At 35.6% G+C, this 16,508-nt stretch overlaps 1 protein-coding gene across 2 annotated transcripts in view; it reads right to left on the bottom strand.

Moving 5' to 3' along the window:
• Positions 1-16,508, bottom strand: part of LOC139731123 (uncharacterized) — a 163,668-nt gene that overhangs the window by 125,626 nt on the left and 21,534 nt on the right. For both annotated transcript variants that reach the window (XM_071642005.1, XM_071642006.1), the window contains exon 2: positions 5,474-5,539. In XM_071642005.1, coding sequence (XP_071498106.1) covers positions 5,474-5,539 — 66 coding nt within the window. The remainder of the gene's footprint in view (positions 1-5,473; positions 5,540-16,508) is intronic.

Below are 16,508 nucleotides of genomic sequence, written 5' to 3'. Positions count from 1 at the left end.
TTCTGACACTTCGCTTTTATAGGGAGACCCATCAATCTATGCCTGCCATCAACTACTTGTACAAGTTATAGTAAATCCTTTTATTGATTTGAATTATTTATTGACATGTACATTGTAAATGGTACCCCATCAAGTGGTATCTTCAAGAATTTATAGTGATGTAAAATATATATCATATATATATGTATATATGTATAAATCAACACCAGGTCTGTGTTTTATGTTATTCCATGGTATGTATCATGTTTGCCACTATGAAAATTGCACAAATGTGATCTCTCTATGTAAATCCTTTCTTGTTTTAAATGACAAGAGATGACATGAATACACTGTACCAAGAAAATATAGAGATGGGTGTAGTGTTCAATCCCTTCAGGAAGAACTGCTGGCAAAGTATTTCATGAATTTTGCACCCATAGCTGTGTTTCCTCTGTTTTGTACTGGCAAGTTACTATTTCATATGGAGAATTACCTTCTGTGACATATAATTCCCAGATAATGGTGCGATATAAATGTTTGTTATTAGCACTTCGCATTCCAGAAAGTCATCATACACAAATGTTAATGGCTTTGTTCCTCAAAATTGAAGAAGAATTATGCAAATTTTCTTGTTCATGCAGAGCTCACAATAACTGGAGCATATAGTGTATATGTGGACTATTGCACACACACACACACACACACACACACACACACACTCACACATTCACAAAATATCACAAACAAGAATGCTTGTAAATGATATACTTTCAGGTGACAAAATGAAAATATGTTAGACAAACTGCTGGCAAGCTAACATGTAAGTGATGAATCTTCTAATTTCACTTGTTTATGATCATTTTTTTCAAGGACAAGTTCACCTTCATAGACATGTGGGTTGAGTGAATGCAGCAATATCAGTAGAACACATCAGTGAGAGTTTGAGGAAAATCAGAGAAATCCATTCAAAAGTTATGATTTTTTGAAGTTTCTGCTCAGTCACGACTGAACGAGAAGACTACTATAGCTTGTGATGTCACATGTGTACAACGATATAAAGACAGAATAAAGAAATTTCAACATATTTTCACTTTTCTCGCATAACAAAAGAGCACTCGACTTCTTTCTTTCAGAAGTCTGGGGGAATAATATCACCCTTAACATATGTCAGTAACAAGTCGAAGAAATGTGCACTTTATTAAAAAGCAAAGTAAATTGTGAAATTCTCTTTTTATTTTCCTTATATCGTTGTACGCATATGACATCATACACTGTAGTAGTCTTCTCATCCAGCAGTGACGGTGCAGATACTTTAAAAATTATTAACTTTGGAACGGATTGTCAGATTTTCCCAAAACTTTCGCTGATGTGTTCTACTAATATTTTTGCATTCACTCAATCCACATGTATATGAAGGTGGACATGTCCTTTAACCTCCTTTATCTTAATGATACATTTTTGTACCATGTACTTCTACAGCTTGATACATTTGATTTAAACTCGCTTTAAGGATCCTGGAACTTTAAGCCCACCTCAGTGCAAGGAAGCACAGTATATACAATGTACACATATGTCTGCAATCCACCTGTTTCTTCAGCTTATAGAGTAGAATCCCTTTACAACTCTGTCTGTCTCAAACAAGAGTTGACCTGATGCTGGGGCGCACAAGTGGCCAACAGGCATTAATCATCCAAAGTTATGAGTTCGCCAGTTTCTCGTCACGTATACAGAACCTTTGCACAAAATGCAATTACATATTAAGGTTAGGTCTCAATGCATTACAAAAGGATCATCATGTCCATACATGTACACCTGCCTTTTACATTTAGTGTCATCCTACTAAAACACAAAAACAAAAATCATTTCAAGTATCGACATGTTTATCAAAAGGTGCTCATTATCAAATACGTGTCAATAGTGAACTAAAGCAACCCTTTTTCAACTAGAAAAGCACTCTGAGAGCGCAAACCTCCGCCAAGCAGCTACTTTCCATCGATGATCTTGCTCTTCCCGAAGAGATTTTTCTCCTCTCCAGGACTGGGGAAAAGTTGTTTGGGTGCTTCCATAGAGATCAGTGATTTCCACCCGTAGGTATACATGCGGAAAAATCGCCCGATTTCCCAATATAGAAGCCTTTGGTACATCATAAACCCTCAGCTGCGCCCCGCGCCTCGCCCTAGCACGCACTTAGGTGCACATTTGAAAACCTCAAAAATGCGCAGCTTGAACTCCCAAGTTCATTGACCTTACCTGTCAAAATATCAAAAATCCTTCATAAATTCCCAAAGAATTATTGTATCACTACTAAATTTAATCATTTGTTACTTGTGTCATTCTCAACCTTTCCTGTAAGTTTCATCTAAATCCATTCACTATTTTTTGAGTTATTTTGCACACAGACAAACAAACAAATAAACAAACAAACCAACGGTAACGAAAAAATAACCTCCTCCCTTGGCGGACGTAAAAATCAGTGTGGAAGATTTCACACAGTATTATTGTTTGTAGTAGTAGTGATTTATGGACTTAAAATGCACAATAACAATAACAAAAAAAGAAATTTAATAGAATTATAACAGGCCTTTATTATAAAAACATAGGGGTACAGTTGGGAAAACTGCTTTGAATATCTTGTTTTTAAAAAAAAGATTGTTTTTGAAAAGCTCAAAAAAAAAATATTTGATCTCTTAAAAAGATAGATGTCACAGATAGCTACTTTTGTATAGATTTGACATCTAAATCCTTGTGTCATGATGGCCCTTCAAAAGTCCCCTGGATTCAAGGGATGCTTTCAAAGGGTCTGATGTCTTTAATAACAGGTCAATTCAATATAGGATATGTTCATATGTAGCAAAATAAACAAATAAATAACCATCTATATCTCAAAAAAAAAAAATCTGACGCTTCAAATTCATAGTGCAACTCAAATGACATACAGCTGCGGCACATGAATATCCTACATAGTTTTACGCACCTTATGTTCTGTTACAACAACAAAAAAAGTGATGTCTTTATGTTCTTGTCGAAAAATGAAATAAAAATTGAAATTGAAATTGAAATTGATGCCATTATTCGAAATGACTGCAAGCCTTCTTTGTCCTGTCCACCATATTATTATGCTGTGGGAAACCTAATGAGCAGATGATCACGGTGACATGAAAATGTGAAAACTACACTTTCATTTTATTTCATAGAAGAGCAAATGTCAGGAATGTATCTCAAAAAAAAAAGAAGGGAAATTTCAAATTTTATAGAGTGACTAAAATCCACATCAACCTCACAAAGAAAGTGAATCATTGTTTTCATATAAAAGATTGTATCTCACTTGATAGCATACTTTGGAGTGAAAATGCAATGTCGGTGAAATGAGTAAATGCACACGTGAAATTTCATCTCTGTGTATGTTTCTGTCAATTAACCAATTCTGGGTGGATTTCCATGGAAAATTTCACATTTTTGTCAGATACATTGGAAAGGATGTAGATTCTCAAAATGTCTTTCTCATTTGAACATACGTTGTATGCCACTTATACGTCTACAGTTTGCCACTCACAATTCAGACATCCCAGAGAGGTGGTATGCTGTACTGATCAGTATTCTGCCATCGGACAAGAACTTGGTATGCATCTCACAGTTGATGTGAGATTAAAGCAGAGCATCCTCCAATCTGATCCAGCAGCAACATGATTCAATATTCAAGACATATTCACATACACACACATACACACACACACACACACACACACATAGATGTATGCATACACACATACAGAGGATTGTAGTTATATACATACACACATATGCACATACACAAGCATACATGCAAACACAAAAAGGTCACAAGTGGCTCAGAGGATGGAATATGATAATTTTTGATGGGTATCACAAAGCTGTTGCTAGGAGGGAAGTCCATCATAAAAACAAACAAAAGGGGGAAAATTGCTGGACAGGACTAGATTTGGAGCAGCCACGATGGATTTTGTTCTGGTTTGGGATATTGTTGGTTATCCTCAAGGTGAACTATTCACCTTTCTCATTCAAAATATCTAGCGACCAATAATAGTCACATGTCTGATGTTATCAAGATCAGGACAATGATGAAAGATGCATTCTACCTTGCTTTAAAGGGATTTTGTTGGCTCACTTTCCAATGATGTATGAACTATTCGCAGCTGGTTCCTAAACTTTCTATCATTTGCAAAATACTGTAAAGACAGCCAATGCATGGGGGAATTTGTCTGTTCAGATTTGCAGTATCCGTGTTCGTATTTTCCTTACTAGTAATAAACCCGTGGCTGACATGCTTATGAGTCAACTTTCAAATACAGGTGTAATTACAGTAACAGTATCTTGTTAGGCATGGAGAGTATGTATGCATGTCACAAGACAGGTCATACTTGAAGGCATGGAAGACATCTACCTGATATTAAACAAGATGACACACACAAGCAAATTAATCTGTTAACAATATCAAAGAGGGGACTTGTATTTTCTGCAAAGGCCTCATTCCCATCATGAATTATACATTGCATATCAGAGCAAAACTGTCCCACCCATACTTTTTGGAACTTTATATTGCAGAGTAATTCAATCAGTTCAAGATTTTCTAATTCAGTGACTGCCATTTAGTATTATGACTATATTTCAACACACTGACATTTGTTTAAAAAGTTATCTTTTTAATTGCTTAATAGTCTAATGCTCAAAAACTGAAACTTAAATATTCAGTTTATTTTGTACTGAGTCCAGACACAGTAAAATTATTTCATTTATACATAGCAATCCCATGCATTTTGGCAGAAATCAGGTCCACGTAAATGGTGCTATCAAATAACACAAATGCCAGAAACTGTTGTACAGATTGCTAACTTTGGAGAAGATTACAATACATCTGTCCCATCATAAACAAGCACTAGATGACAGTCTATTAACCCTCTGCCTATGGGAACTTTATCAAATGTATGGGAAGTTGTCACATCTCACAGGCAATAAGTTAAATAGGCCCTACAAGGTAGTAGAGGGTAGATGTGAGTAGGCACTGTGTCTTACAAGTTTTGATTGTGTCAACTCTTTAGGTACAGTAGGGAGGTGGGCGGTATAATATATAGAGCACAGGTGTCCTGACAGCAACAGCGTTGCCCCACTTGTTTCTTCTGTGCAACATTAGGATGTCTGTTGTCACACTGGTGCCAACCACATTGCGTCAGCTCGAACTTCAAAGTCTCAACCCAATCCCTCCTGTCCCCGTAACAAACAACGGAAAAGCGGTTGGGATCGGAAGAATTCAATCACGGGGCTTATGATTGGATATGAGCAGTAATCCCTCTACTTTGGTAAATCGTGACCTTGCACTTCTTGCTATTTCAGTTCACACTCCTCCGTCCCTGCCTGCTAAAAGGAATATGTGATGAAGATGCCATAGGAACAAACAAACAGCATGCTTGCATAAGATTCCAATGAGTCATCATCCGCCCAGTGAATCATGGGAACTCACCTGTACAAGTAATTCCACCCTCCTCTCATCCAGCAGGACCACTTGTGTTCTCCTGCCCTCGCTCATCTGAAAAGAGACAGGGATAAAAGGTGAACAGTACTGCATCATTAAAAACTGCTCCTCGAAGCCTCTTCACTCGTCATGGCAATAACTTCACAGGCAACCGCATGTACTTTTGAATTTCATCACCATCCATGGACAATACGGGAATTGACCATCGTCATTCCATGCACTACCTGCAGACAAGGGAGCCAATCTGCATGTTGGGACTTGCACATCTCATTATTCATTTGGAACACAAATACTGTGAGCTTTATCTTTCACAGAAGGAAGTTTATTAATTTAATGAAGCACAGGGACTCCTTGTAGGATGTGTAACATCAATATTGCACTGATAAGGGACTTCAGGTTTCTACTACAAGTACACTGAACAACAACAAAATAACAATAATGCCCTTTGTCACTCTGAAGTTCAGCATTAATGTCAAAGGTAAATTTCACAGGTACATTAACACTGTCAATGAAAAATATTAACAGTCTGGCATCTTCCAATTCATTTTTACAGCAAGAATTTCAAAACAAAATAGACATCATTTGTAAAGAGTGGACACTGAATGCCTTTTACAATGTATATCGCTTTACCCTCTCTACATGATTGCTGTGGAATTACAATGTTTTGACTGCAAAGTGTTTACTAGCAGTGCAGTTAGGCAATCCAGAGGCAGTGTCTCAGGAAATGATAACTCTTCAACAACTTCCCCCAGGAAATTGTCGTGCATGATAAAACCATAACAAATGTAGTAATATACTGGTATTAAGCACTTTTAATGCACATTGTCAAATACAGCTTGATAGTCTCAAAATAAAGACATGACCATTGCACACACACTTGAGAATGTTCCCTAGTTGTTTTGCTTCTTCTATGCTGACACAAGCAGAAACCTAATGAACCACACATATATTTTTTTAAAAAAAAAAAAATCTCAAATGGACTGTATGGATCACTGCACTGTCTTCACTAGTGCCATCTGCACCAAACCCATTCAAACACTTATTGATTAAATAGCCTAGAAACAAACAAAAAAATACATAATAGCAATGAATACTACTTATGATATTAAATGAATGTTTAACAGATTGCATCTTTCACAAGATTATTGCCCATAATATTAAAAACAGGGATGCCAGTTAGAAAGGAAGAGCCTGAAAATCACAACAACAAAAAGGCCAGTTTATATATGAAAGGGCCTAAAATTTGATTTTACCAGGCCTGAATTCAGGTTTTTGCCTGAAAACTGGTATCCCCTAAAAAGCACAAGTGCAGATGTAAAATAAACACAACATACAGATGTACACACGGTTGTACATGTACCTTGTCCCACACAGTGTCTGCATTTGCCTTGGGATACCTGAGCATTGTTATATGCAGTCTGTACCATCATGTACATGTACTTTGTATGCACAACACATAACATCACAGCTGTTTCACACTGTTTACATTGTAAACCTCACTCAAACCCTCCCCCTCACAATAGTGACAATACTATTAAAAATAAAATCTTTATGCCATTTTAGAGATGAATTAATTAAGGTGAGCATGATAGCAGTTAGCTGGCTTATAAATATTGTCGTAAGACAAATTCTTTGAAATATCTGACTTGCACATTACACACTAAAAAAAAAAAAAATCAATGTCTGTACAAGAGTGGCTCTAGAATGTAGGCCTACATGTACATGGTACACATGTTTCACATTGTTTTTATGACGCATCACTCAGTATCCTATGTATACGTATGCCTTTCATATAGAAGGCAAGATCCTATAGGCCCCTATTATAGAAACAAAAACAAAAAACTGTGCAGAAGCAGGAAAAAAATAAATGGGAGACTTCTATTTCTCTTCGCTAATTTTGTGTTCACAAGGACTGACAGCTGGAGTATCTCATTTTGCAACCTTGGCCTACTAGCTCCAAGCAGTCAATTTCTGATTAGTCACCTTAACAATACAACCATTGCACTATAATGTAGCTCCATGATATGACCATGTCTTGGACAATCACTATCCCATCACTGACTCTGTTTCCTCTAGCATTTAAAACATAAGGAGCAAGTTGCTTCACTTTCACCATCACTGACTGAAATTTGTCAAAAGATGAGAGTACATTGGTTTTGCTCTAGACAAATCATATATACCAAGTCTCATGAAATGTCATGGATTGCTTTAATAAGATAAAGAACACTCCAAATTAAAGCTTCAGTTGATTTTGATATGTACATTGTATGCTGAGGTACTGTACATCTAACAAACAGCAGTAGAAAAATCATTAAAAACTGATATACACTCAGCAAAAAAAAGAAAGTAAACACTTTTTTCAAGTTCATCTTTCTCATAGACTATTTGGCTAATAATGGTATTTCATATCATAGGTAATTTAATTGGCTATAAACCCAGGTCAATAAAAAGGGAAACTTGAGCGAACACATCCGTTTTTCTCTTCCATGGCACAAAAGTAAAAATTGTAAAAATGGACAAGTTGTTATTCAAGCGTGTATGCTGTTCCATATAACAATGAGAACAAAAGACAAATTCAACACAATAAAAATGCAAATTAATTTGTAAAACTAAACCTATGATCTCTATAATGTCTCTGTAACCCTCCAAAGATAAAGAAAGATAAAAAATGATGGAAGAAATTGAAGAATCTTCTGTCAAATTTATGGTCAAAAGACATAAGAGAAAAAGTAATGGTAACAAAGAAGGTTAAAGGACAAGTTCACCTTCATAGACATGTGGGTTGAGTGAATGCAGCAATATTAGTAGAACACATCAGTGAGAGTTTGAGCAAAATCGGACAATCCGTTAAAAAGTTATGAATTTTTGAAGTTTCTGTTCAGTTATGGCTGGATGAAAAGACTACTATAGCTTGTGATGTCACAGGAGTACAACGATATAAAGAAAGAATAAAGAAAATTCAACATATTTCCATTTTTCTCCCATAACAAAAGAACACTCGACTTCTCTCTTTCAGAAGGCAGGGGGAATAATATTACCCTTAACATACGTCAGTAGCAAGTCGAAGAACCGTGCACTTTATTCAAATAGTAAAGTTTTGTGAAATTCTCTTTTTATTTTCCTTATATAGTTGTACGCATGTGACATCATACACTGTAGTAGTCTTCTCTTCCAGCAGTGACTGCGCAGATACTTAAAATATTCGTGACTTTTGAACGGATTGTCCAATTTTCCTCAAACTTTCACTGATGTGTTCTACTAATATTGCTGCATTCTCTCAATCCTTATGTATATGAAGGTGGACTTGTCCTTTAAGTCTGAAGCATTATTCCAAATGAAGAAAATTTGAAATAATATTTGGTTCCTGAATTTGTTTCATGCATTCTTAAATTCCTTCAGTAAAAAATGAAATGAAGAAATTCCGTCCATTTTACTACCTTTGTGGCTTGCTCCCTATATCATTTAGAGTTTTAATTGATGGAAAATTCTTATGTTCCACCTTCAGTTTCCCCACTATGTTTTTGTTTTAGAATATAAAGAGAAACAAGGGAATGGAAACTTATTTCTGCTAAATTTCATTCATGTCTCTCATTGCGGGAAATTGGTATTTTGTTATTATTCCTATCTTGGAGGGCATTTGCGAATGAATTTCAATATGTCAATTTTTGCGATTTTTACTTTGCCTTGGAGGAGAAAAATGAATGTGTTCACTCATGCGTAAAGTTTCCCTTTGTATAGACCTACTAGCTTGATAGCCAATTAAATCATCTTTAATATGGTATATAACACAATGATTTTCATCAAATTCTTCTATGAAAAATATTAATTGGAAAAAGTGTTTACTTTCTTTTTTTCTTTCTTTTTTTGCTGAGTGTATATTGTGTGGAACAGAAGAACACTTTTAACATAGAGTAGCTGTGCCTTTAAGGCTGCGAAAAGGCAGAGAAGTAACATGATCATGAACTTGGGAAGAAATATTGCACTGTAGCTCATGCTGTGAAATATTTTTTTTAAAAGTTGGCATGGCACTGAACAAAGTGATTTCAAAGGAACATACACACTTTGCATTGCACTTGGTGGAAGACCGTGCTCTTGTACAGTTGTACTGACCACTACCGAAGATGTATCAGACATTCTACAAGCTTTGTGGTAGGTCTTCAATCAATGGTTATTAGGCCGTCCACACATGAGTTGTCACAAACGAAGGAGAGGATGAGGAAGTCTGCTGAAATCTGTTGAAGTGAGTGATGATTGAGCCATAGAATGAAATTGACCTGTCTCTTAGTATCATATGCAATTGAGAGTCACTTAGGCCATAATGGTCAAATCATCAGCCAGAGTCAAGGAGCGTCACTTTCTTGTCAGCAACTGATCAATGAGGCTGTATTCCTTGGCATGTAGCCAGGCCTTGGATACATCAAGGAGAACTTGAATACATGCACCTAAAAGTTTAGGCCTTGTGCATGAACACGAATGCAAACCTCACAACAGAAAATGAAAAATTTTATAAAGATTTGCCATCCCACCTATAAAAAAAAAAAAAAAAAAAAAAAAAAAAAAAAAAAAAATCTGGCAAATTGCTGAGAAGCTACAATCATATCAACATGATGAGATGAATTAATTCATTAACACTGTAATAAAATCTCTACCATCTTTTCTTCTGTGTTTCTGTCATCTTTTAAAAGATGAAACAACAAAGTGGGGTCACCAATATCTTCGAGAAGTAGTTTAAGCACAAAATCTGTGTCATCGAGCTCTTAAATGTCTGAAGTGGCAGGGCTGCCATTTCAATTACAGAGGCAAAGAGCGGCCATATCATTTGTCCCGCCTGCCGCTTTCCCATGAAATATTGATTTGCCCTAACCGCTGGGAGGTGCCTTGTGTGTTAACCCTGCGCAACTTTCATGAGCAATTTTCAGTGCTCCTCTCGCAAAGAGTGCACAGGATGATTGCCTTTGGTATGATTTTTTTTTTTTTTTGTTAAATCCCAAGGTTATCTCATGAGCTGAAGTGACAACATCGCTGATGCATACATTGTATATTACATCTGCAAGTTTGCAGCAGGTCTAGAAGAAATGTCAGTTTAATAAATCAAAGTGAATGAAACGTTCAGAACCATACATCAAAGTGGTTTTTTTTCCTCATCCATAAAATTAATTTTTCATAATGTGCATGTTGAATTTTCATTTGGCATGTTGGGTGGTCATTTTGTCAAGCAACTTTGCTTTTTGTGACAGCCCTAGTGACAAGTTTCAGTTATCATTACATGACAAGAGAAAAAACAGCATTTTAGACAAGGTCAAAATAAATGTTCTTCTACATAAGTACATACATGTAATTTGATTAGAAAAGAAATCCACTATTGACATTGCATCTTTGTTTTGAAATATTTCTGTGTATGTCTTTAAAATATTATTGTATACTTTACCACTTATTCATTATGCATACATGTATGTACACTTGTATGTGATGTGTTTTATTCTTTATGACTACATTTTGTATTCTATTTCCTTTCAATTTTAGAATCATGAAGAGTTGAAGTTCATATACAGTGTAAAATGAACTGAACTGAAATTATGTGATTCTCATCTGGGGCATCTTATGTGTACAAGCATTTCCCATCTTCCAACATGACACCAAGGATAAGAGATGTCTTTTTAACCCGTTCCATATGGGAGCCAGGTGGCCTGTGTATAAAGTCCATGGGATTTTCAAAATTCAGTATAGAACCGGTTACCTGTAAGTATGCTTGAGCTAGAAGGACATACAAATGTACAATGTGCATTGAATACAGATGTGCAGCCAAACATTCCATATATATGTTATGTAGGTCTAATATTACAGCAATAAACATAAAACCGTGAGTATTAAAGTTGGTGTCCAATCAGCATGGTTATTTAATACATAGCAACCAAACTGTGATTGAAACACATTTCATATCAAATTTATACATGGCAGCATTCACAGTACAAAATGTATGTCATTCCCGCTCCCGCAAAGAAATATATCCTGTGCTACTGTACAATTGTCACAGAAGACCCCTGGTTGAGACAGTCTATCAAAATACTCATCCTGAATGGAAAAAAAAAAAGCCATTATCTTTATTCACTCAGCTCAACTCCATCAATTTCATCTTGCATGGGTGAGGGGGACAGCCTGTCATAACATGATAAGAAGAGCACTCCGCATTGGTAAGAAATATTGCTCTCTACGCCTGCTGTGATGACAGACCACATTCACATGGTTACATTGTATTCTAACCTGCAAGAGAAACTCACTTTTAATATGGATACAATGTAGCTCGCAAAACTTGCCATGAATCAAACTGTAGCTAAGGATGCAGAATTAAACTGATATTAACTTCTTGCAGTAAAATGGATGATTTACATGTTGTACTTGGATCTCTCTCTGCCATTGATTCTGGAGATGTTGTCTATCTCTTTTCTTCTTCATCAACAAGGATCATTCCTTAATCTCCATTCTATACTCTTACACTGTATATTTCACAAATTTCTGTTTTCCTCACTATTCAAAGCAAAATCGCTGCCAATATTGTGATTGTCATGAATGCACTTTGTACATTCCCTGCAACCCTAATGCACATAAAGAGAGGTACAGTATTTTAATGTCAATGTTATGAATTCAGAGTCCATGCAAAGTAGATAACTTGGCCAATGGCAACATCTTCCATTATTTCATTGGTAAATAAAAGAATCACAGTTGTAATATCATGGCAATACAGTCTGTACTTCAGTTCAGTTCATTTTATTTGACATCAATGTAGGCCTATGGAGTGACAATATCATACACCTGTATGCAGGATTTGAAGTTGGCAATGTACAGTAGATGCTCATGCATTCAAACAATGAAAATCAGGTATCATACATTGAGTATTAAAATGCGGAACAGGACAACGGAAGCAATCTATTCTAAAAGATGCTTATATCAAGGTTACTCCCATTGTGTTGGTAAAATAAGATGAATGGAACATAAACGACTACATATATATGCACAAGAAAGACTAAATTGTCAATCTGCAGTACATGTGCAGCTGTATATGAGCAACAACAAAAAAAGTTAGTGAATAAAATCTTGTCTCTTCTATGGTGTGACATTATAAACACAGGATAATTGCAGACACATTAATTAGTGCAGCACAGCACATGCTAGTATAAATTAGTATTTACTTTATTATGAAATAGCAACTGTATCCCTAGCCTACAATAAAATTATTGCCGATATATTTTTTTTTCTCCAAAACAATACTTTTTGAAGTATTCTCATTTCAAATGTATTTATTTTCATGACTCAAATGTGAAAACAATACAACTGGTATTAAGCAACATACCTTTAAATGATAGTATGCTAAAAGTTTCAGAAAATTTCATTGATTTACATCTAGAAAATTGTACAAGAAAAATTCAGGAAATAATTTTTCCTCACATGCAGAAGAGGCTTGACATGATCCATCTGATGCTTATACTGTATGTGATTGCACAAGGACTCTTGTGAGCTTCCTGAACCTCACATATGACACATGTATGTACACTGTAAATGACTAAAACCGAACATTATTGCCTATCTTACCAAAGGCAAATTAGAAAAATCAAAAATATATTAAAAAGACTAAAACAAAAATACTCTAGTTACTAGCGCCAGCTGTTCACATGCAACATATGCTGAATATACACTGTGTACATCTAGCCCTAATGCATGCACAAACACAGATATGTCAATTGAAAGGCCTGTACAAGTTGAAGCAAAATCTAAGGTTAATTTGCAATAATCTAGAATCCACAGGCATTTACACATTGTAGCTCCTTGTATTTCAGGCCAACACTGTTGACAATCACCTTCCTCATTTTGGCAATAATTTTCTGAAAGTAAATTAGAAGAGTTGTTGCTAAAGATTTCATTCCGATTGCTAAATGATAACCTTGGTGGCCCCAGCCCTTTTAGGTAACTTTAATTTTTTAGTCTGACATATCGAAAAACAAGCAAAACATGAAAAATAACCCATACAGTTGTACATTGTATCACTGACTATAGAGATCCACTGCGTAGAGATCAATATTGTGAACCACAAAACTCTAATGGATTCCTTTAAAACATCGTCCCCTGTCTTTTCAAGCCTTGCTGGGGGATTATTGACACAATATCATGTACAGTGTACAATGTAAATGTTTACATACCAAAATCTAAAACACAGAGGAACTACAAACATTATATATTTCCCCCAATTTATATTGTTTTCACCACCTGTGGACTTTAATCTCTTTAAAATACAATACAGTACATTGTACCTGCCTTTGCATTAAAAGTCCTTCTGCACTGTTTGTATTTGCACAAGGCAAACTCCATCCAATTACTGGTAAATCAGCCCACAGACTTGATTTGTTGAGGTAGTTTGCATCATAAAATCACGGCATTTATCAAAGCTACTACCAGATCATAAGGATGTTGCTGTGTCTAATATCAGACATCTGACGAGTCCTGTTTGTTTTACACCAGCTTCAACGAATTTCAAAACTCCCCTCTTCCAGGACATGTAAAATGTGGTAGTATGTGAAACTCATGGCGGTTAATCCAGGCCATTATAATTACTGTATATGACATGGTCCAATAAAACTGATAGTATGTTCTATAGTACACTACTAAAACAAGTTTATAACTAGAACCGGAATTTGTCAACACTGACAAATTAGGTGATCCGATTTTTTTTAAATCAATGATTCGAGTCCTGATAGTGTAAAGTCTCAGCTACAACATGTTAAAATCTGAGAGAAATTCACCGAAGCATAAGTAAGATAGTGCTCGATAAAGAGAGTCATGTCAATTTTCACATCTAAAAAATTCCCTCCCATAGAGATAACACGTCATAACGAAGATAGAAAAAGAAGTACATATGACCTTTGACCCCACTTTGCACAGACAAGATGGCATCTGAGCAAAATGTGGTTATTTTATGAAATGATTCCTGTTTCATGGTCTTTACGTGTGCAAAATATGGGAAAGATAGGACATGTATTTATCATGATACAGGATGAAACATCTATGACCTTTGACCATAATTTACATACCCAAGATGGCGTCTGATCAAGTAGTTGTTATTTTGTAAAATAATGTCCGTGACATGAACTAAACATATGCAAAATATGGTGGTGATAGGGTATGTTTTTCTTGAGTTATTGCACAGAAAGTTGCAGAAAGACAGAAATATTTCAATACATCGAAGATAAGCTTTAATTTCAACCAAGTTTTTAGACATGATTCCGACAACGTATGAAAAAACGAAGGGCACATTCACGATAGCCCTAGGTCTCAGCTACAACATATTAAAATCCTAGAGAAATTCACCGAAGCATAAGTGAGCTAGTGCTCGATAAAGATAGTCATGTCAATTTTCATTTCCATAAAAATTGCACTCCCATAGAGATTACACGTAAACTGGTCAAATTTGACAAGGTTACCTTCAATCATTTTTTTCGAGTTGATGCCGTCATCTAATCAAAATTTTGTAATACATTTCTGAAAGAGCATTCCATAAGCTACAACATATTGAAATTTAGGTGAAAATTGGCAAAGGATAAGTGAGATACACTCGAGTGAACTTGAATTTTGATGACGTCATTTTGAAAATTTACTTTTTTTACTTTATTAAGAAATTTGATATCTTTCAATCATTTTGCCAGCATAGCCAATCCATGAAATAACATGTACAACTCATCAGCTTTCGGAATATGTCAAGAAAATGTGGGGTCATTGTCCATCCTGATGAGTAAAATCCGATTTAAAATTGGCGGTTTTTTGGCATAGTTGCACTGTGTATCCCCATTGACGCACGCGCGGAATTTTGAATTTGACGGGCCCGTATGACGTCATATTGAGTCGGATCGACTTGAAACTTGGTAGAAATATTTCTTGACATTTTGGACACCCGATCCGGGTAAAAAAATTGAAAATTTCTATTGCATATGAGCTGTGTGTGCGAATATGTGCGCACGCATACGCGTCCGTCCATTTTTTTCAATTTTTCAAAAAATGCTCCAAATGGTCTGAAACGTGTGCAAAAAAAATTGGAGCTCGATTTGAGCATACAAATATTTCAACGCGCACGTACGCGCGCGTTCTAAGATAAATATGAATTTTCACAATATGAGTAGAATCCGCTTGACTTAAAATATATGTGACGTAAATTTCATTGAAGAATTCTATTTTATTAATGAGATATGCATGAAAATGTGTTTTCATATAATGACGTCATAGTGACGTCACGGTCGACTGATCACTATGATTTTATAAAATTTTTCGTCTTTGGGACATGATACATATATAGTATGAGTTTGAAATTGATACTGTGAGAACTTTCTGAGTACGTAGATACACAACTTTTGTCCAGAAATAAAGAAAGAAGAAGAAGAAGAAGAACAAAGAATCCGTACAGATACAGAAGGTGATCCGAGAGGATACTCGGATCACCTAATTAGTTCTTGGCAGGGCAACAGATCAAACTTGGCAATAATACCCTATCCTGACACCAGTAGAGGGCTATCTTTTTAGCTTTAATACTGTAGTCAGTCATCATATCCCATTGGCACATTTCTGGGGCAGTTTGCTTTGTTTGCTTACATTTTTTTTTTTATTTTAGGGGGGTACATATATTGATTTGTTTCAAGTTTTTTTTTAACTGATTCTGCATGTGTGTATGTGCATGTGTGCATGTGTGTATATACATGTATGTGTATGTTCATAACGTGAATATAATGTACCATTGTACATTTAAACCATGCAGTTAGACTTTGTGAAACTAGAATATACATGTAGGCCCTATTTGTAGTTGGGGTATGCACCCCAACCTCTTTTGGGTTGTTGTTTTTGTTGTCATTTTATTGCTGAAATAAACTTCTCTCAAATCCATATTAATACAGTTTGTGCACAAGAGAATTTGGCAAACACCAAACACCTTTCACATTTTTTCCCCAAATGTTTTGGCTACCTCATAAGCCACAGGATGTTACAGCTT

The sequence above is a fragment of the Diadema antillarum genome, unplaced genomic scaffold (genome assembly GCF_040938485.1).
Source record: "Diadema antillarum isolate AM-2024a unplaced genomic scaffold, OU_Dant_1.0 seq00000358_RagTag, whole genome shotgun sequence".
NCBI classification, from domain to species: Eukaryota; Metazoa; Echinodermata; class Echinoidea; order Diadematoida; family Diadematidae; genus Diadema; species Diadema antillarum.
Note: the sequence above shows the minus strand (reverse complement) of the source record. Positions and strands in the feature narration are given on the sequence as shown.